Genomic DNA, 21,125 nt, shown 5'->3' with positions numbered 1-21,125 from the left:
GATAGATAGATAGATAGATAGATAGATAGATAGACGGCTGAAGAAACCTTTTCATCGACAAGACAATGTAAACAAAACAATACTTGGCGTTCTTATTAATTTTCCAGAAAATACAAATGTACCTTTCAACAAACCGATGATGTCATCACATGACATCACATCCGTGTACCGATGATGGCGCCCTGTGTGACAAAGCAGCTGAAAAGAAGTGACGCCCATTATGTCATTTGCACCGACGGGCAAGTCCCAATCGAGGAAATCGAGATTCCGGCGACAAAATGGAGGCCAATGATCAACGTATGGAGTTATTGAAGCCTTTCCTGCTGCAAAGCTTGCGCTTAAATGAGGAGAAATGGAACGAGCTACTGAGTGTCAAGAAGCACCTGGTCTACTTGAACAGCTTCTTCAACACCAGGGATATGGTCAACCTGTACGTGTGGCTCACCGCTGACGGCGTCGCTAGCATGAGTCTAGATTTGCCCCAGGTAGGTCAAAAGGTCATCTGTTTGGGCAAAACCAACAACGAGATGGTGAGCGTGGACAACATGGCCGACAAGGTGGTGATGGAAGAGATCCACGCCGACGATGTGCTGACCTTCATCTCCACGCTCACTCAAGAGGTGAGTAAATCGTCGCCAATGCTAACGTTTTGACCCTTAACGCCGTTCTTGTCCGTGCAGGTGATTTGCCCGTTGCTTAGCAACCCGGCTAACACAGATAGCTTAGCTCCTGGTGCGGCTGAGGAGATTCTGAACTTGATGGAGAAGCTGAAGAACCAATCGCTCTCCATGAAGGCTCGTAAGGAAGGATGGACGTATCTGCCACTTCCCAAACGTCTCCATGACGACCAGGAAAGGTCAGGAGAGCGATAACGTCCACATCTTTATTTGCCAAAAGTAGCTACGTCATAATCATAGAATAGAATCAAAAATATTTTAACTCGTTCACTGCCAGACGATGTGCAAAAATGTGTCCACTACAGTGCCAGGGTTTTTGTCATTTTCACTGGAATTCCAGGACCCACAGAAATATTGAGTTTTAGGACTACATAATCATAATAAATTTCATTTCTAAGCGCCTTTCAAAACTCTCAAGGTCACTTTACAGTCACAGGATCAGTTTTTTTCTGTGGGTGAGCAGCGGCAGCCACACGCGCCAGCCTTCACTCAACCCCGGAGCAACTCAAATAGATAGAAAGCTAGCTAGCTAGCTAGTTAGCTAGTTAGCTAACTAATAGATAGCTATTAGATATCTACCTAGATAGCTAGTAGCCAGCTAGACAGCTAGTAGATAACTATCAGATAGCTATTAGATAGCACGATAGCTAGATAGCTAATAGATAGCTTAAAAATACCAAAACATCCAATACAGCGTTACAAACCTTAGACTCTCTTCTTTCATCAGAGTTAATTCCTAAGTTATATGGGTCTGGAGTTATCTGAGATTGAAATGGGGGCAGCTGTACAAAATACAATACAATACATAAATATTGATTTATATAGCACTTTAACAACAGCTGAAGCTTGAACAAAGCGCTAATATGGAAGAAAAGCTAATTCTGCCCCCTCGTGGAAGGGAAAGAACATTGCCAGAGGTCTGACCAGCGCTTTATCAGCACCATCAGCAAGAGAAAAACAAAACTCGAACTAATTCTGGAACGGCGTTCTATGTCATATTTTCAATTCGGGCTAGCTAGCTTTCTATCTATTAGAATTACCTTTCTATCTATTTGAGTTACTTCCGGGTTGAGTGAGGGCTGGCGCGTGTGAAAAACTTCTCCTGAGACTGTAAAGGGACCTTGAGAGTTTTGAAAGGCGCTTATAAATGAAATGTATAATTATTAATTTGCGAATAAATTCGGGGATGGCTGTGAATGAGTTAATGAGCAACGCTCTGATTGGTCAGTTTCTAAATAGCCAATCAGAAGCTCGTACAGGTCCAAATTCTGATGGCTTCCCCATGTGATTCTCTCTATAGTCAGACTGTCATGTCACATGACAGTAAATCACCTGACGTGAAGCTGCAGCATGGCTGCGAGTCAGTCATCATCGAGTGGGCGGGACTAGTGTCGGAGTTCCTGCAGCAAAGCCCCGCCCAGCCCTTGTTGGATGGACTCAAGCCGTCCCCCTCGGAGGAGTTTAACTTCTGGAATAACAGACAGAAGAACTTGCAACTCATCCTACAACAGGTCACCATAATAATCATAATCATAATAATCATAATAATAATACATTTCATTTATAAGCGCCTTTCAAAACGCTCAAGGTCACTATACAGTCACAGGTTATGTTTTTTTTCCTGTGGGTGAGCAGCGGCAGCCATACGCGCCAGCGTTCACTCAACCCGGAAGTAACTCAAATAGATGCAAGCTAGCTAGCTAGCGAATAGATGTCTAATAGCTAGCGAATAGATAGATAATCGATAGCTAATAGTAGCCAATTGATAGCTAATAGATAGCGAATAGATAGCTAATTCCTAGCGAATAGATAGCTAATAGATAGCAAATCGACAGCTAATACCTAGTGAATACATAGGTAATACCTAGCGAATAGATAGCTAATACCTAGCTAATAGATAGTAGATAGTTAATACCTAGTGAATAATAGCTAGCAAATAGATGGCTAATAGATAGCTAATCGATAGCTGATAGCTAGTGAATCGATAGCTAATACCTAGCGAATAGATAGCTAATACTTAGCGAATAGATAGCTAATAGATAGCAAATCGACAGCTAATACCTAGCGAATAGATAGGTAATACCTAGCGAATAGATAGCTAATAGATAGTAGATAGTTAATACCTAGTGAATAGATAGCTAATAGCTAGCAAATAGATGGCTAATAGATAGCTAATCGATAGCTGATAGCTAGTGAATCGATAGCTAATACCTAGCGAATAGATAGCTAATACTTAGCGAATAGATAGCTAATAGATAGCAAATCGACAGCTAATACCTAGCGAATAGATAGGTAATACCTAGCGAATAGATAGCTAATAGATAGTAGATAGTTAATACCTAGTGAATAGATAGCTAATAGATAGCAAATCGACAGCTAATACCTAGTGAATACATAGGTAATACCTAGCGAATAGATAGCTAATACCTAGCGAATAGATATCTAATACCTAGCAAATAGATAGCTAATACCTAGTGAATAGACAGCTAATAGATAGCGAATCTACTTTATTTCCTTTCCTCTTCCTTTCATTTATCAACTTTGCTACTGTGTTGTTTCTGGGTCGACTGAACGGCTGCCGCTGCTTACCCGCACAAAAAAAAAGTTATTATCCTGTAACTGTAAAATGTCCTTGAGAGTTTTGGAAGGCGCTTAAAAATTAAATTTATTATTATAATTATTATTATTATTATTATTATAAAATGTGGTGGTTTACTTTTAACCCTGCAGATGTCGAGCGACAGCGCCCAGCAGGTGGCGTCGTTTCTTCAGTCCGCCCAGGGGGCCTACGGCGCCACGTTGAAAAGCATTCACGATGATGCCCAAAAAGGTCAAATCAAATCAAAAAGAAGTCAAAGTAAGCTGCATGATGTCAGCAAAGGCTCATATTGACCTATGACCTATTGACCCTCAGGACTGACCGAGGCCGAGGATGCTAACGACAACCTTGAGCCTCTCCAGCATGAAGTGGAGGAACTGGAGAAGCTGGATTACCCACAGGTAAAGACTGATGTTCATATTATGGGGTGTCAAACAATTTTTTTTTTCCGCGGGCCATGTTGTAGTTACGGTTTCGTTTCGGGGGCCGTTATGAATTTGGGGAAGCCATTATTAGCATGTTTCATCCCCTTCACATATATATACAAGCATAATAAATTAATGAAATACTAGTTTTCAAATTTAAAGTAAAAAATTATGATTGTTATTGTGGTTTACATACAACAATTTGATATTTTGGTTCGGACTTTAGCAAGCATGGAATTTCACAAGTTTGATTTGATTTCGCGGGCCAAATAAAATGATGTGGCGGGCTACATTTGGCCCTTGACTTTGACACCCGCCGAATAGAAATACAGCTAACCAGCTAGCTTGATCGCTAGCTCGATCGCTAACTAGCCCGATTGCTAACTATCTCGATCGCTAACGAGCAAACTCGATCGCTTACTAGCTGGCTCAATCGCTAACAACCTAGTTCGATACCTAACTACCTAGCTTGATCACTAGCTACAATGATTGCTAGCTTGCTTGATCACTAGCTAGTTTGATAGATGAAAATTGGAATTTCACAAATTTGATTTGCTTTTGCGGGCCGAATAAAATGATGTGGCGGGCCACATTTGGCCCCCGGGCCATGACTTTGACACTTGATATAAGCGAATAGCCAGCTCGCTGAATAGAAAGACGGCTAGCTAGCTGAATCGCTAGCTAGCTCAATTGCTACCTATCTCAATTGCTTGCTAGCTCAATCGCTAACTAGCTTGATCACTAACTAGCTTGATTGCTAACTAGCTCAATCACTAACTAGCTCGATTGCTAACTAGCTCGATTGCTAACTAGCTCCATCGCTAATTAGCTCAATTGATAATTAGCTCGATCACTAGCTCGATTGCTAACTAGCTCGTTCGATCCCTAAGTAGCTATCTCCATTGCTAGCTAGTTCGATAGATAAGCATGGAATTTCACAAGTTTGATTTGCTTTCGCAGGTCGAATAAAATGATATGGCGGGCCTTAACTTTGACACTGTGATGTCAGGGATTAGCCCGCTAGCTGAATCGCTAACTAGCCCGATTGCTAAATAGCTCAATCACCAAATTGAAATTTTGGTTGGGAAATTAGCAAGCAAAATGGCACTCGACATGCTTGATTTGCTTTCGCGGACCGAATAAAATGATGTGGCGGGCCAGATTTGGCCCCGGGGCCTTGACTTTGACACCTGTTCCCTATAATATCAACATTAATGATGATATAGTGAGTGTCTCTATCGCACAGCTGAGGGACAACATGGCCGCCGTGATGGAGAAAGTTCATCTGGTGTGGATCAATTCGCGCTTTCACTGCAATCCCTGCTGGATCGTCGTCCTCTTGCAGGAGATCTGCAACCTCTTCATCGAACGGGTAAGCCGCCGTCATTCGGTCGTGATTTGAATCATATGTCTTCATATTCCATAAAAGGAAATATGATTGACATTGGTGACTTGAACAACTATTCTTGTATTTCAGAGCAGGAAGTTCCTACGAGGACAAGAAATCATGCGCGGCCTGGTTTTAGATCCCGCGCAGGTTCTCAACGATGTTCGTATGGTGACCTTGACCTTGCAGACACTCAAGGACAAATACATCCATCACAGGATGCTCCTGGAGGAAGAGGTGAGGTTGTAGCTAGCGGTTAGCAATGGCGACGCGTAACCTTCTGATGTGTTCTTATTTGCAGGACGGAGGCTTACACAAGTGGGAGTTTCCATCTCATTTGGTCTTCTCTCGCTTGGACGACTTCTTGATGCGCTTGCAAAGCATCCAGGTCAGGCTATCTAGCTAGCTTCCTATCTATTTGACTTACTTCCGGGTTGAGTGAACGCTGGCCCGTGTGGCTGCCGCTGCTCACCCACAGAAAAACTTAACCTGTGGACTGTAAAGTGACCTTGAGTGTTTTGAAAGGCGCTTGAAAATTAAATGTATTATTATTATTATTATTATTATTATTATTATCTTGGCTCTCTACTCACCACCCATAGCATAGCACCGCCCACATTTGACCTTCTGGCAGTTTTAGGAACCTCTTGATTGATTACCAATCACTGCAAAAGGTTTTTTTTTTTCCAGTGGATATTTCAGGACCATCTCGGTTCCAGATGAAAAATCCAAAGACATTTGAGCATACCGAAGAGATGACATGCGTCTCCCCAAAAACAGGAAGTGTACCGGGTGCGTCTTCAGTTCCAGCTGGAGCAGGTAGTGGTAGCCGGAGGACGTGGCAGAATGTGGACAGGCGCCGTGAAGGGCGTGTGCGACGATTTCCTTCACCAGCTGCAAATACTCGCCGATTGCAAGAGCGACGCCAGCGAGCCCACCGACGGGGTAAGTAGCGCCATGAGGTCTTCCCGATTGTCAGCCCAGTTTGATGTCCTTTTGGGTCTTCTAGAGCTTTGGGGAGCAGGCCACTTCCTTCCAGGAGCACGTCTCCCTCCTGGAGGCTCGCTTGGTGACCATCTTGCGAGGAACCCTTGACGAATGCTGTTTGCCGTCCGCCGCCGTCAAAGTCGTCACCATGTTCGGTCCGGTGTTGCAACGTCACGCCATTCGGGATCAGCTACGTCCTCAGCTTTCCAGTCTGACCACCCTGGTCCTTCAAGAACTGGACCGGGTGCAGGAAATGGTCAAGAAGAAAGCCAAGGATCACGTTTCGTCAAAGTTCGCCTCGTCGCCCGTCGTCACCCTCAGGTGGACCAAGCAGCTCATGCTTAGGGCGCACAATGTCCTCCATAACTTCCAGAGTGTCCAAAATCTGTAAGGACCCCGTCCTCCAAAAGGAGTCTAGTGGCGTCAGATACAGTGATACCTCGGTTTACGAACCCCTTGGCTTACGAACTTTTCAGTTGACGAACGTTAAATTTATGAAAATTTTACCTTGGCATACAAACTATTTTTCGGGATACACACGGAGCTGCCTCAATGAGTGATGTGTCATTCGGGAACGAGCCCGTTCTCCGAACAAGAAAATGGCAGCCGACTACTTTGGTCCTCTATTCCCTGCCCCCAGTCGTCGGTTAAAGCCACGTGATTGGTCAAGAACGCAGCAGTGAGGGGAGGTGGTTTAAACATTGAAGAGACCGGCAGACGACAGAGAGAGAGAGAGTGACAAAATGGATAGAAAACAGTGAAATTTGGACTCGTTTGAACTTTGATAGTTCAAAGGCAGAGTTTACACTGCAAGGTTAAAATTCCCATCAATCAGGCTCCACAAATAACCCACACTAGCCATCTGTACACTTGATGCAAAAAGCTATAAACCCAGCTAAACAGAAGACAATTGATGAGGAACAGGGTAAAATTATCGCAGAGAAAGCACCTACAGGGTATTATTCCTCAAGATGGTGAAAGAAGAAGGCTACGTTCCTCATCAAGTGTTTAATGCTGAGGAAACCGGCCACTCCATTCTATCAAGCCATCACAAAGGTAAATAAAACGACCTTATTATACAGTACAGTTTATTTCTTTAATTATAATACCATAGCACATTTATTATACATAACATAAGGTCTATTTTGTGTAGTTTTAAGGCTTAGAAAAGTAGAAAATTATGTTTTATGGGGACCTGGGAACGGATTATTCTCATTTTAATGGTTTCCTGCAGGAAATTAATTTTTGGGATACACACTTTTCACCTTACACACTCTGTCTGGGAACCAATTAAGTTCGTAAGCCAAGGTATCACTACCTGAAAAATGTATTTTGAGTTCAACATTTAGCATGTGCGTGAAGGTGCATGGAGTCATCCGAGGCGGTGCGCCAGAAGTTCCAGAGGATCATCGACCTGTTAATGGAAATCAGAACTTCAGTGCGACAGGAGTTTAGCCGCCAACTGGACCGCGATGCTGCCGCCGTCCTCCAGCTTCCGCTTATCCAGTTGAAGGAAGGCATTCTGGAAATTCCCTGCGGACCAAAGGTCAGCCAGGATTTTGATGAGAACTTTTTTAAAACTCATTCACTGCCATTACATTTTCTTGCGGGAGTGTCGATAAAGCACTGGTCAGACCTCTGGCAATGTTTTTCCCTTTTGCCGTGTTAGCGCTTTGTTACAGCTTCAGCTGGTGTTTAGTGCTACATAAATCAATATGTATTGTATTGTTGATTCCGTGTTGGATGTGACAAAAAGAGAAGTCTTGGACCACAGGTGTCCAAGTCAAGGCCCGGGGGCCAAATCTGGCCCGCCACATCATTTTATTCGGCCAGTGAAAGCAAATTCAGCATGTCAAGTGCAATTTTGCTTGCTAAATTCCGAACCAAGATTTCAAATTGTCATATGTGAACCACAATAACTGTCGTAATTCCTGCGTGGGTGCCGATAAAGCACTGGTCAGACCTCTGTCAATGTTTTTTCCCTTCCACGAGGGGGCAGCATTTGCCTTTTGTCCATGTTAGCGCTTTGTTACAGCTTCAGCTGTTAAAGCGCTATATAAATCAATATTGTATTCGATTTTGTCCAGCCACCCCCATTTCAATCTCAGATAACTCCAGACCCATATAATTTAGGAAGTAACTTTTTTTTCTGATAAAAGATTGACTAAGTTTTCTGACGCTTAATTATTATTATTATTATTGTTATTATTATTATTATTATTATTATTATTATTATTATTATTATTATTATTATTATTATTATAAAAAAAGCGAAACAAATTTAACAGCCCCAATTTAAAATTATTAACCACTTTTTTTGTTTTCGTGGACCGAATAAAATGATGTGGCGGGCCAGATTTGGCCCCTGGGCCTTGACTTTGACACCATGACTTAAGTCTACAACACCCCTGTCAAGTGACCTATTATTATTATTATTATTATTATTATTATTTTTATTTATTTTTTTCATTTCATTTCTTTCATCACTTTACTGCTGTGAAATGTAAATTTCTCCACTGCGAGACTAATAAAGGCAATTATTATTATTATTATTATTATTATTATTATTATTATTATTATTATTTTTTTTTTTTTTTTTTTTTTTTAAAAATCCAATACCAAATCCAATTATTATTATTATTATTATTATTATTATTATTATTATTATTATTATTATTTCTCCACTGCGAGACTAATATTATTATTATTATTATTATTATTATTTTTTTTTTATTTATTTTTTTTTTTTTTTTCATTTCTTTCATCACTTTACTTCTGTGAAATGTAAATTTCTCCACTGCGAGACTAATGAAGGCAAATCCAATTATTATTATTATTATTAATAATATTTTATTATTATTTTTTCATTTCTTTCATCAATTTACTGCTGTGAAATGTAAATTTCTCCACTGCGATACTAATAAAGGCAAATCCAATTATTATTATTATTATTATTATTATTATTAATATTATTATTATTATAATAAACAAAATGAAACGAATTTAACAACATCCCCAATTTAAAATTATTGATCCCTTTTTTTGTTTTCGCGGACCGACTAAAACGATCTGGCGGGCCAGATTTTGTCCCCGTGCCTTGATTTTGACACCTGTGACTCAAAGCCATCATTTCTCCAACCTCTATGACACTATGTTCTTCGTATGTCCAGCTGGAGGCGCTGCTGACCGACATCAAACAAGGAAATTGGGAAAAAGATCTGGAACTCCGCCCCCAGACAGCCGAAATTTTGCAACACGGACGTGAAATCACCAAAAGTTACCGCAGCCTCACGAATATCGCGTCGTCCTACAACGAGGTTGGCGTTACAGAGAGACGCGTACCCGCCAAAAGGGTTTTCCTAACCTGGACTGATTGGTTGGTTTTCCAGGTGGTGGGCGGAGCTTTAGCGGTGGAGCTTCCTCTGATCAAGGATAGTTTGGAGAATCAAGAACGGAGTCTGTTGGAGCTGCAAAAGAGCACGTGGAACACTGCAGGTGACAAGGAAGTCGCCTGATGCTTCACCAGATACTCGCTTTGATCAATCATGATCATAACCCTGTCCCCCCCCCCCCCCCAACCGTGTTCAGGTGTCCACGAGCAGATAGAGACAAAGAGGCAAAGCTTGGCGCTTTTTTACGTCTCAGTGAAGGAAGCGCAGGACAACATGGCGGCCATGTGTGAGATCACAAAGGTTGGTCCGCATTATTTGATTATATACAGTCATACGTCAGTTTACGAACTTAATTGGTTCCCAGAAAGTGAATGTAAGGCCAAAAGGGTGTCTTCCAAACATTAATTTCCCATAGGACACCATTAAAAATGACAATAATCTGTTTCTAGTTCCCCATAAAACATCATTTTCGACTAAATAAACCTTAAAGGACAACCGACATCACTTTTTTGTTTCTTAACTGACATCAGAAAAATGTGTTATAGCATCTAAAATACCCAAAACACGCAGTATATTTTTATTCAAATGCAAAACACCAATAAAAATGACTTAAAGTGTCCAAAATCTGCAAAACCCGAAGTGGCCGGTTTCAGAAGGTCCCGCCCCCTTGTTCGTGATGTCACACCAGGACGTGTTGCCTTGCTGGAGAATCAAAACAATGGCTTTAGATTGTTATGAATATGATTGAAGTAGTTCTGAAGAGGAAAGCATACATGTTTGCAATCCATTAAATAATTTTGAGGTATCTGGGGGCGGGTTCTTTCAAAGAAAGGGGGTGTGGAAAACTAGTCCGCCAGCCATTATGGCGCTTCGTGTGTTTCCCGAAAACTAGTTCCTATGCCAAGATTATATTCTCGCAAATATAATGTTTGTGAGTTGAAAAGTTCGTTAGCTAAAGCGTTCGTAATCCGAAGTATCTCTGTATTAATAATTATTTATGATTATTATATATATTTTTGTCAGCATGGTGTAAATAATGACGCCCCCTCTTTCTAGGGTTGGGCAGAACTTCCTCTGCTGAATCGCTCGGGGGAGTTCCTTGAAAGGGGCGGAGCTACGGAAGAGAGCTACATGCGTGTGCGGGAAGATGGAGACGATGTTATGAACCTGGTCACGGTAAGGCCGTGGGCATGAATAATTGTGTGTGTGTGTGTGTGTGTGTGTATTGGTTTTATTCTTTTGTGCTTTCTACTATCTTTGTGACTGCTTTATTTACCTGTATATGATCGTTTTCCATGTTAAGTGCTTTTTTTTCCAGCTTCAGTTGTTTTTAAATAATAATACATTTCATTAGTAAGCGCCTTTCAAAACTCTTAATGTCACTTTACAGTCACAGGATCAGTTTTTCTGTGGGTGAGCAGCGGTAGCCACACGCGCCGGCGTTCACTCAACCCGGAAGTAACTCAAATAGATAGAAAGCTTAAAGCGCTATCTCAATCGATATGTATTGTATTGTTGATTCCGTGTTGGATGTGACAAAAAGGGACTTGGACCACAGGTATCCAAGTCAAGGCCCGGGGGCCAAATCTGGCCCGTCACATCATTTTATTCGGCCCGTGAAAGCAAATCCAGCATGTCAAGTGCTAACCAAAATTTCAAATTGTTGTATGTAAACCACAATAACAGACATAATTTTTTACTTCAAATTTGAAAACTAGTTGTTCATTAACTCATTCACTGCCATTCACAAATTTATTTTTTCGTGCTTGGGTTCCGATAAAGCGCTGGCCATTGCCTCTTTTCCACAAGGGGGAAGCATTTGCCTTTTTTCCATGTTAGCACTTTGTTCTAGCTTCAGCTGTTAAAGCGCTATATCAACCAATATGTCTGTATTGCATTGTATTATGGACAGACGCCCTCATTTCAAGCTCATATAACTTAGGAATTAACTTTTTTTTTTGTATTGAATGTTTATGTAGTCCTCAAACTCCATATTCTGTGGGTCCTGGAATTCAGGTGACAATGACGAAAACCCTGGCACTGGAGTGGAGACATGGACTATATATTATCTAGCTAGTTGGCTATCTTTTAGCTATCTATTGGCTACCTAGCTAACCGGTCGGAGCCGGTGGGTTGGTCGGGCATTATTTGGCTTTATCTCAATTATGTGTTTAATTAGGTGGCTAGCTAGCTATCTGTGGGCTATCTATTAGCTATCTACTTGCTGGTTGGCTAGCTTTCTATCTGTATTTAACAGTGACATTCAGTGTATTAGCTAACTAACGATCTAGCTAGCTATTAGCTATAGAGCTATCTAGGTGGCTAGCTATCTAGCTAGCTATCTGTTGGATATCTATTAGCTATCTACAAGCTGGCTAGCTTTCTCTGTATTTAATAGTGACATTCAGTGTATTAGCTAACTAACTATGTAGCTAGCTATTACCTATATAACTATCTAGGTCGCTAGCTATCTAGCTAGCTATCTGTTGGCTATATATTAGCTATCTACTAGCTGGCTGGCTAGCTTTCTCTGTATTTCATAGTGACATTCAGTGTATTAGCTAACTAACTATCTAGCTAGCTATTAGCTATAGCGCTATCTAGGTGGCTAGCTATCTAGCTAGCTATCTGTTGGCTATCTATTAGCTATCTACTAGCTGGCTGGCTAGCTTTCTCTATTTAATAGTGACATTCAGTGTATCGGCTAACTATCTAGCTAGCTCTTAGCTATAGCGCTATCTAGGTGGCTAGCTATCTAGCTAGCTATCTGTTGGCTATCTATTAGCTATCTACTAACTGGCTGGCTAGCTTTCTATCTATTGACTTCTGGGTTGAGTGAACGCGCTGTTATCCGGGTGTTTTTTCAGAAAACGGCAGTCCTGTATGGCGTGATTGACGAGTCATCGCCCGAATGGTCGGCCTACCTCGATTACGTGCACCAACTGGTGCAGGACAGCATCCTTAAAATGTTGCTGCACTCGCTCAACTTTCTGTCGGAGAACATGTCGCCGACGGTGAGTGCACACACATGCACGCACACACTTTTCACCTTTGTTGTTGTTATTATTATTATTATTATTATTATCATCATTATTATTATCATTATTATTATTATTTCAAAATGGTGGAAATTTCAGGCCATTCTGCAACTGTGTGTGTGTGTGTGTGTGTGTGTGTGTGTGTGTGTGTGTGTGTGTGTGTGTGTGTGTGTGCTGTTTGTGTGTTTGTGTGTGCTGACTGTGTTGGTGTATGTGTGTGCGTCTGTATGTGCATGTTTGTATGTGTGTGCTCATTTTGTGAATGTGCTTATTGTGTGTGTGTGCGTGCGTGTGTGTGTGTGTGTATACTGACTGTATGTGTGTTGACTGTGTTTGTATGTGTGCTGATTTTGTGTGTGTGCTGATAATGTGTGTGTGCTGACTATGTGTTTGTGTGTGTTGACTGTGTGTGTTTGTATGTGTGTGTGTGTGTGTGTGTGTGTGTGTGTGTTGATAATGTGTGTGTGTGTGTGTGTGTGCTGATAATGTGTGTGTGCTGGCTATGTGTTTGTGTGTGTGTTGACTGTGTTATTGTGTTTGTGTGCTGATTGTGTGTGTACTGACTGCATGTGTGTTAACTATGTTTGTGTTTGATGATTTTGTGTGTGTGCTGGTGTGTGTGTGTGCTGGCTATGTGTTTGTGTGTTATGACTGTGTTTGTGTGCTGATTGTGTGTGCGTTTGTGTGTGTGCTTACTATGTGTTTGTGTGTGTGTTGACTGTTTGTTTTTGTATGTGTGTGCTAATTGTGTGTGTGTGTGTGTGGGTGCGCTGACTGTTTGTGTGCTGATTTTGTGTGTGTGGACTGACTGTGTGTTTGTGTATGTGTGTTGACTATTTTTGTGTGTGTGTGTGTGCGCTCATTGTGTGTTTGTGTGTGCTGATTGTGTATGTCCTGACTGTGCGTGCGTATGCAAGGAGTATTTAGGCGGCGGCGCACTACTGCAGGTGTCGCTGCTGCTGCAGCCAACAGGAAGCGTCTTCGATCCCTCCCTGACCTCCGACCTCCCCGAAGTCTTCAAATCATTCGTGGCCGACATCTACGCGGCCGCCAAACTTCCGCCGAAGATCTCGCCGAGCCGAAAGGGCAACTACCAGGAGGCGCTGCGGGGCAACGAGGAACTGGCGACCTTGGAAAAGGAAGTGATGCACCATCTGGACGAGGTCAGCCAAGAGGCCGACGTCCTGAAGGCCGACCTGGACCGTTTCTCGCCTCTGTGGCGGAGTCACAAACGCGGCGTCATGCACGAATTCCTCACGTACGGACGACGCCTTCAGGAGGGCGAAGACGACGTGGACGAGTCGCCGCCCACGCTGGCCGACTTTCAACGAGAGGTGAACGTGCGCTGGCGTTTTGAAAGCCGCATCACTTCCTGTTTGACATGCGCTCGCTCGTTTTTGTGTCTTCAGATCAACGCCCTTCAAAAGCAGCTGTTGGAGGTGAGCGAGCTGGAGGACTATTACCTGGTTCACGGTTGGCTTCAGGTTGACCTTCAACCTTTCAAAGACGGACTGCGCCTCTTCATCCATAACTGGATCAGCTTGTACACGCAGCACCTCCTCAAGCTAGTCCGCCACAAGTAAATTACTCTTTTTCAACCGCAAACCATGAATTTGAGAACTAGGCCTTCAGTGGTGCTATGTATGAATCAATCCAAGCCTTCATAAGTATTTTGTGACTCTTTTATTGTATTAGTGCAGCTACAGCTGCGACTGCGACTCATTCTAAGCTAGCAATCTATTAGCTATAATATAATAATACATATGATAGCTAGCTAGCTGGCTATCGAGCTAGCTATCTATTAGCTATCGAGCTATTTAGCTAGCTAGCTATATACTGTAGCTGGCTATATATTAGCTTTCTATCGTTTTGAGTTATTCCGGGTTGAGTGAACGCTGGGGTATGTGGCTGCCGCTGCTCACACACAGAGAAACTGATCCCTTGACTGTAAAGTGACCTTGAGAGTTTTTAAAGGCCCTTAGAAATTAAATGTATCATTATTATCTAAAAAGTGTGGTGTGGTTGACTACAAGGTCACTAGAGGGTAGCGTTAGCCAGGAAATAAGGGCCTGCAAGAAGGCCTTGGTGTCGCCAACTACAAATCGGGTTACAATACAATACGGATTGGTTAAAGCTATTTTTATTTATAACTCCAGACCCACATAATTTAGGAATTAACTATTTTTTTCTGATGAAAGAAGACAGTCTAAGGTTTCTAACGCTGTATTGAATGTTTACGTAGTCCTAAAACTCAATATTCTGTGTGTCCTGGAATTCGAGTGACAATGACAAAAACCCTGGCACTGGAGTGGACACATTTTTGCACGTGTCTGTCAGTGAATGACTTAAATGAATCTGAAAGACCATTTGGACTTATTTCATAAGAATTATGAGAAGATAAGAAAGTTTGTTCTTAGGCCAGCAGAGAAGGCCTTGCAGGCCCTGATTCTCCTCCACTGCTCTTCTTTACTAACTTATTTCCAAAACCCTGGAAAATATAGTACACATTTCGTTTAAATATATTTTCCGGATGAGCATATTGTCATGTCCTATTTTCCTGCGTAGCATGTCGCTAAGTTTCGCGTACATGTGTGTGTGTGTGTGTGTGTGTGTATACTCAGCATGTCTCGACGCAACCTTGACGACGACGACGAAGAAACCGACAAGTCTTCTGCCCTCAACTTCCCCATGACGGAAACCATCATGTTGCTGGAGACTGTCAATGTGGAAGTACCTGAAATCACGACGCTGTTGCAGGTGGGATGATGACATCACGACACTCTTGGGTGTCCTTCAAACCCAGGATGGGGGCGGGGGGGGTCTATGCGAAATCCACACAGTCCACTTCAAACGCCAGGTTTTTGTGATGTTCAACCAAAAACAAAAACAGAATAGTCCGTTTGGTAAACGTAGCGCGCTATTCATTTTGACCTCTAACCTGTGCAACTAGCTTGAAAAATGTCGGGTTCTGGGACCTTTTTCATAACACTCAGTCTGTTTGAGTGGCATGTCTTCAGATATCAATCGAAGGTCAAGGATATCTCCTATCCATGTGAGGATTGGATGAACATCAGATCTTGGTGGTCTTCCAGTCAGGTTTGAAGACGATATGTAGCAGTCAGCCCAGTTACGGGTTTCTAATGACATCCTCCTGGCTAATGATACCGGAGATCTGGTTCCATGAGATCTTACTGCAGCATTTGATACAGTGGATCCCAGTATTCTACTGTCTGTCAGAACCGTTTGTGTTGGCCTTGGTTGCTTAGAGTCACGTACTGACCCTCTGTCATGTGGTGTTCCTCATGGCTCCATTTTAGGGCCTACAGTATGTTGTTCTCACATTTGATACAGTAGTTCAGTCTTCTGCAGTACTTAGTGGGCATTAGTGGTAGTACTCTTGACTGGTTTAGGTCCTACCTTTCTGACAGAACCTTTTGCGTTGGCCTCGATTGCTCAGAGTCACGTACTGCCCCTCTGTCACGTGGTGTTCCACAAGGCTCAATTTTGGGGCCTATGTTGTTCTCAGATTTGATACTGTGGATCACAGTCTTCTGCAGTATTTGGTGGGCATTACCGGTTAGTACTCTTGACTGGTTTAGGTCCTACCGAGCAGACAGAACTTTTTGTGTTCGCCTTTGGCTGCTTAGTCACGTACTGTCCCTACGTCACGTGGTGTTCCGCAAGGCCCCTGGGCGTTCTAAGCGCAAACAGCTGTAAGCAATAAAACATTGTCTCTTCCACGAACTGATAAATTTGTAACCTGGCTAATGAGCTCTTCCTGTGAAGGAGTTTCAAGTCGTAAATTGCTTCGGTGATAAAGGAATTTCCCCAAGTCCTGAATTCTATCCAAGGCCAGATCTCCTAGAATCTAGGAGATCTAGGACCTAGACCTAGGAACTTCATCTAGGACCTAGATGAAGATGAGTTTAACTTGCTGTGTTTGTTAAACAAAGATGACCTCAGGCCATCCGCGCCTTTTGTTTGGTTGTCCAGCTAAGCGTGAAAGTTTTTAAATATGCTAACTTCTTTATTGTGTCTAATCTCTATCACCATGTTGTGATGTGTTTCAGAGCTGATGGCGAAGCCGTGAGATGAATTAAAACAGCAGATCACGTGATCGCCACCGCTGTTTTTAAAGTCGCATGACTTCTAGTGGTATTGCTCTTCAGAGGACTGCCACCTACATATTACCCACAATGCATCATCAACGGCGACGTTATCAGTTTTGGACGCGACAACGGCAAAAAAAAAAAAAAAATATATATATATATATATATATATATACATACGGAAAAAAGAAAACATGGCGGCATTGAGTTTAAATACATGATTTAATTAGAATTTCTTTCATCAACATCCAGACCGGCGGCCATCTTGTGGCGGAACCCGAAGCGAAATAGGCACAAAGAAGAAGACGAGGACGCAGTTCCCCAAGTGTCTTAATGGCGGTAGACGCCGAAGGCCAGCAGACTGAGGAAGACGGTGATGCCCAGCAGGGAGGCGGACGCCGGCGCCGTGAACAGGTGACGGTATTGGATCTGGCAATACCACAACACGGCTAACATCAGCACCAGCAGCGGTACCATCAGGCCGCCAGCGTTGAGAGCCACCCGGACCCGCTCGCCGCCCGTCCCCGCCGCTCCTCCGGGGGGCGGGGCTGGGCGTTGCGAGACGTGGCAGTGCAACACGCAGTTGTGAGACAGGTGAAGCGTCTCCAGCGTGGCGCCGTCGTCCTGCAGTAGTTGACCTTGGTAGATGAGGCGCACGCGGCGCTCTTGGCCCGCAAAGTACGTCCTGGGAAAAAAAGGGGCGGGGAGCACTGTGAGTGGGCGTGGCCTAAAGACTGCTGAGACCAAATGAACAAAGTTGGCCTTTGACCTCCTGAATTTTGTGTTATTAGCTTTTGGTAAGGCTGCCAATTGCACCACCTGTCAATCAAACGAATGGTCAAATTGAAAAATGAGGGACTTGAGAAAAAAAACTTTATTTATCTACATATCACTTTTTTTATGACATTTTTGTATTTCCATTTCACAAACTATTTTTCTTTATTAAAATGTTGGTTGTGGCCAGATAGGATTCATGTCATTTTAATCCCCGATTCAATCAATTATTATTTGATCAATGCATCCAAGTCTTGAGATCTGATTAGAGTTCCAATAGTTGCAAAATAATTTATAATAATAATACATTTAATTTCTAAGCGTCATTCACTCAACTTGGAAGCAACTCAAATAGATCGAAAGCTAGCTAGCTAGCTAACAGATAGCTAATAGATAGCCAGCTAGACAGTTAACTAACTAGCTAGATAGCCATATAGCTAATAAATAGCCAGCTACATAGCTAGCCAGATAGCTAATAGATATCAAATAGATAGCAAGCTTGTTAGACAGCTAATAGATCCCAAATAGATAGCAATAAGCGCCTTTCAAAACTCAAGGTCACTACAGCCACATGATTAGTGTTTCTGCGGGTGAGCAGCGGCAGTCACACGCGCCAGCGTTCACTTAACCCGGAAGTAACTCAAATAGATCGAAAGATAGCTAGCTAGCTAATAGCTAAAATATAGCTAATTGATAGCTAATAATAAAAAAAAAGTAATGTTTAAATGTGCCTTCAAAATAAGATACACGTACAAAGCGCATGAAAAATACAACTCACTACAATTGAGTTATTTATTCTTTCTGCGCGGCCCGGTACCAAATGACCCACGGACCGGTACCGGTCCGTGGCCCGGGGTTTGGGGACCTCTGCTCTATTCCCCGCCCCCAGTCATTGGTTAAAGCCACGTGATTGGTCAAGAACGCAGCAGTGAGGGCAGGTGATTTAAACAAAGACAGGCAGACGACAGTGAGAAAATGGACAGAAAACAGTGAAATTTGGACTCGTTTCAACTTTGATAGTTCAAAGGTAGGGCGTAGACTGCAAGGTTAAAATATCCCATCAATCAGGCTGCACAAATAACCCGCACAAGCCAGCTGTACACTTGATGCAAAAAGCTATCAACCCAGCTAAACAGAACACAATTGATGAGGAACTAGGTAAAATTATGGCAGAGAAAGAAAAATCATTCGTCAAGATGGTGAAAGAAGGCGGCTACGTTCCTCATCAAGTGTTTCATGCTGATGAAAGTGGCCACTCCATTCCATCAAGCCATCAACGACCATCACAAAGGTAAATAAAACCACTTTATTCGTTACCTCTTAATGTAGCCGACGGTGTCCTGAGGTTTGACGTGCGCTGTCCTCTCTGTGTCGTTGAGGAATTTGAGTCTGAGCACCATGTTCCTCTGCGAGTCGCTGTCACCCCCTGCCGCTGGCCCTTCCGCCACCATCCCGACATCCTTGTTCTCATCGAGGGGTTGGGCGGAGACGGAAGTGGCGGGCGGGTCCGGAAGAGAGGCGGTCTGAGGTGAGGTGGGGTCAAGAGGTCGCGGCGGCGCCGGGTCCGAAGTGCGGGTGGAGGCCCAAGCTAGCAGCAGCACACCCAAGGTCGTCAGAGCGGCTAGCAGGAGCGTCACCTCATCTCCCACGCCCTCAATCAACGCCATCGCCGCCCGCCGGGTAATCGCAGGGTATCTGAATGGGGGCGGGGACATAGCATCACTGAGGGAATTTGATACAAAACATTTTATCATAATAATAATACATTTCATGTATAAGCACCTTTCAAAACTCTCAAGGTCACTTTACACTCACTGGATAAGTTTTTGTGTGGGTGAGCAGCGGCAGCCACACGCGCCAGCGTGCACTCAACCCGGAAGTAAATAGAAAGCTAGCTAGCCAGCTAGATAGCTATATAGCTAATAGATAGCCAATAGATAGTTAGATAGCTAGCCACTTAGATAGCTGATAGCTAATAGCCAGCTAGCTAGATGGTTAGCTAATACACTGAGCCAGCCTTCACTCCACCCGGAAGTAAATAGATAGAAAGCCAGCTAGCCAGCTAATAGATAGCTAACTTGTATTTAAGCTATAATTTTACTTGAGTTACTTCCGGGTTGAGTAATGCTGCCGCTGCTCACCCACATAAAAACTTATCCCTTGACTGTAAAGTGACCTTGAGAGTTTTGAAAGGCGCTTATAAATTCAATGTATTATTTTGAGTAGATAGCCAACAGATAGCTAGACATTTAGATAGCCATATAGCTAATAGCCAGCTAGCTAGTTAGTTAGCCAATACACTGAGCCAGCGTTCACTCAACCCGGCAATAAATAGAAATCTAGCTAGCCAGCTAATAGATAGCTAATAGCCAGCTAGCTAGTTAGTTAGCCAATACACTGAGCCAGCGTTCACTCAACCCGGCAATAAATAGAAATCTAGCTAGCCAGCTAATAGATAGCTAATAGATAGCCAACAGATAGCTAGATAGATAGCCACTTAGATAGCCATATAGCTAATAGCCAGCTAGCTAGATAGTTAGCTAGCTAATACACTGAGCCAGCTTCACTCAACCCGGAAGTAACATAAATACGAATAAAACCAAGTAAATAAATTGATTGATAAATAATTAAATAAATAGTAAATATATAAAAAAATAATTAAAATAAACGAATAAACATAAATAATACGTGTTTAATTTGATTGTTTTCAGTTATCGATTAATGATATATGTTCATGTTATTAATGAATCACCAATTCCTAATCAATGATCTCGATTGCACTTGCAATGAAGAACGCTTCTGCTTTTAACACATACGAGAGCACAGTAATTTCATCTGCTGTATGTCTTGCATATTTATATATATATTTATTCACGAAAGTCAATGAATTCTGGATCAATCAAATTTTCATGATAGGTACTCTGGAAAATTGAGGAAACATAGCCGAAAATTAATTCGGATGTAAACTGACAACATTGAACATGCGTTTGATTTAGTTAGAAGCCGAATTTAACAGCGTCCTTGTTTCTCACAAAACATTTAGTTCGTCATCCATAGACTTGCAGACTTTTAGTCTTACTTGTCAGCCACCTTGCTCGGTTGCCCATTGACGATCATGCAAGGATGCCAATAGGCTCAAAAAGAGCCATTAGCTACATGCTAACCACTATCCGCGTCGTCCAGCGAGACGACCGGAAGTCAAGCAAAGTGAACCGGAAGCCGGGAAACAAGCTCTCCACGGCTCTTGTTCACAAGTGCGCAAGAACTAAGGATGAACTTACTCTTCAGCTTTGAGGCGTCATGCCAGCTGTTAGCTTTTAAGCCACTCGTGCTAATGTGTTCGCGAGCACTCACAACACTACTGGTTTTGTCTTCTTCTATGGTATTTCCTACCGTCGCCCTCTGCTGGGCGCTAAGTGAAACGCGCGCGTCTGTGCGTGTCATCATTTGTTTTAATTAACAATAATAATACATTTCATTTATAAGTGCCTTTCAAAACACTCACGGTCAAAACGCTTCTGTAAATATCACCACAAATACATTGATTACACAATGTTCCCATTACTATTATTTAATTTTAATCGCAAAATAATGTGCAACATTTACTTTTTTTTATTTACCGATAATGTATCATTATTATTGTATTATTTTGGTAGGATAGGCTCAACGATTGCATGTACGATTTTAGAGTACAATACGGTACAAGATGGACGTCTTAAACCTGTCAACTTATACGT

The 21,125-nt window shown here is 42.5% G+C and overlaps 2 protein-coding genes across 3 annotated transcripts; one reads left to right on the top strand and one right to left on the bottom strand.

Annotated features, from left to right (window-relative positions):
* Positions 1-126: 126 nt before the first annotated feature.
* LOC148891085 (dynein axonemal heavy chain 17-like) lies at positions 127-17,002 on the top strand. The gene is made up of 20 exons (XM_089009021.1): positions 127-620; positions 681-856; positions 1,978-2,188; positions 3,408-3,507; positions 3,592-3,677; positions 4,948-5,073; positions 5,179-5,325; positions 5,390-5,476; positions 5,869-6,033; positions 6,098-6,462; positions 7,438-7,621; positions 9,246-9,392; positions 9,465-9,570; positions 9,664-9,767; positions 10,524-10,643; positions 12,335-12,481; positions 13,423-13,839; positions 13,915-14,084; positions 15,127-15,262; positions 16,867-17,002. Exons 1-20 carry the CDS (start codon positions 279-281, stop codon positions 16,903-16,905), a joined length of 3,375 nt encoding a protein of 1,124 aa, XP_088865147.1. The 5' UTR covers positions 127-278; the 3' UTR covers positions 16,906-17,002.
* On the bottom strand, positions 16,818-20,781 carry tmub1 (transmembrane and ubiquitin-like domain containing 1). 2 transcript variants are annotated; one of them, XM_089009023.1, is made up of 3 exons: positions 20,670-20,781; positions 18,706-19,083; positions 16,818-17,299 (listed from the first exon to the last, which is right to left on the bottom strand). In XM_089009023.1, exons 2-3 carry the CDS (start codon positions 19,053-19,055, stop codon positions 16,945-16,947), a joined length of 705 nt encoding a protein of 234 aa, XP_088865149.1. In that variant the 5' UTR covers positions 19,056-19,083; positions 20,670-20,781; the 3' UTR covers positions 16,818-16,944. The 2 variants fall into 2 exon arrangements, with proteins under 2 accessions (XP_088865149.1, XP_088865148.1); XM_089009022.1 differs by lacking the exon at positions 20,670-20,781 and adding an exon at positions 20,468-20,615.
* Between the last annotated feature and the right edge of the window lie 344 nt (positions 20,782-21,125).

Source organism: Hippocampus bargibanti, linkage group LG11 (assembly GCF_051943395.1).
Source record: "Hippocampus bargibanti isolate YZ-2025 linkage group LG11, ASM5194339v1, whole genome shotgun sequence".
NCBI lineage: Eukaryota > Metazoa > Chordata > Actinopteri > Syngnathiformes > Syngnathidae > Hippocampus > Hippocampus bargibanti.
The sequence above is the reverse complement of the archived record's forward strand: the minus strand, read 5'-3'. Positions and strand labels throughout refer to the sequence as shown.

Coding starts and splice junctions, on each gene's coding strand:
- tmub1 (XM_089009022.1), bottom strand. CDS start 20,505: ATGATCGTCAATGGGCAACCGAGCAAGGTGGCTGACAA. Junction 19,084..20,467: donor CCGAGCAAGGTGGCTGACAA/GTAAGACTAAAA, acceptor GCCCCCATTCAG/ATACCCTGCGATTACCCGGC. Junction 17,300..18,705: donor ACCGTCGGCTACATTAAGAG/GTAACGAATAAA, acceptor TTTTTTTCCCAG/GACGTACTTTGCGGGCCAAG.
- LOC148891085 (XM_089009021.1), top strand. CDS start 279: ATGGAGGCCAATGATCAACGTATGGAGTTATTGAAGCCTTTCCTGCTG. Junction 5,326..5,389: donor GGATGCTCCTGGAGGAAGAG/GTGAGGTTGTAG, acceptor TCTTATTTGCAG/GACGGAGGCTTACACAAGTG. Junction 13,840..13,914: donor TGGCCGACTTTCAACGAGAG/GTGAACGTGCGC, acceptor TTGTGTCTTCAG/ATCAACGCCCTTCAAAAGCA.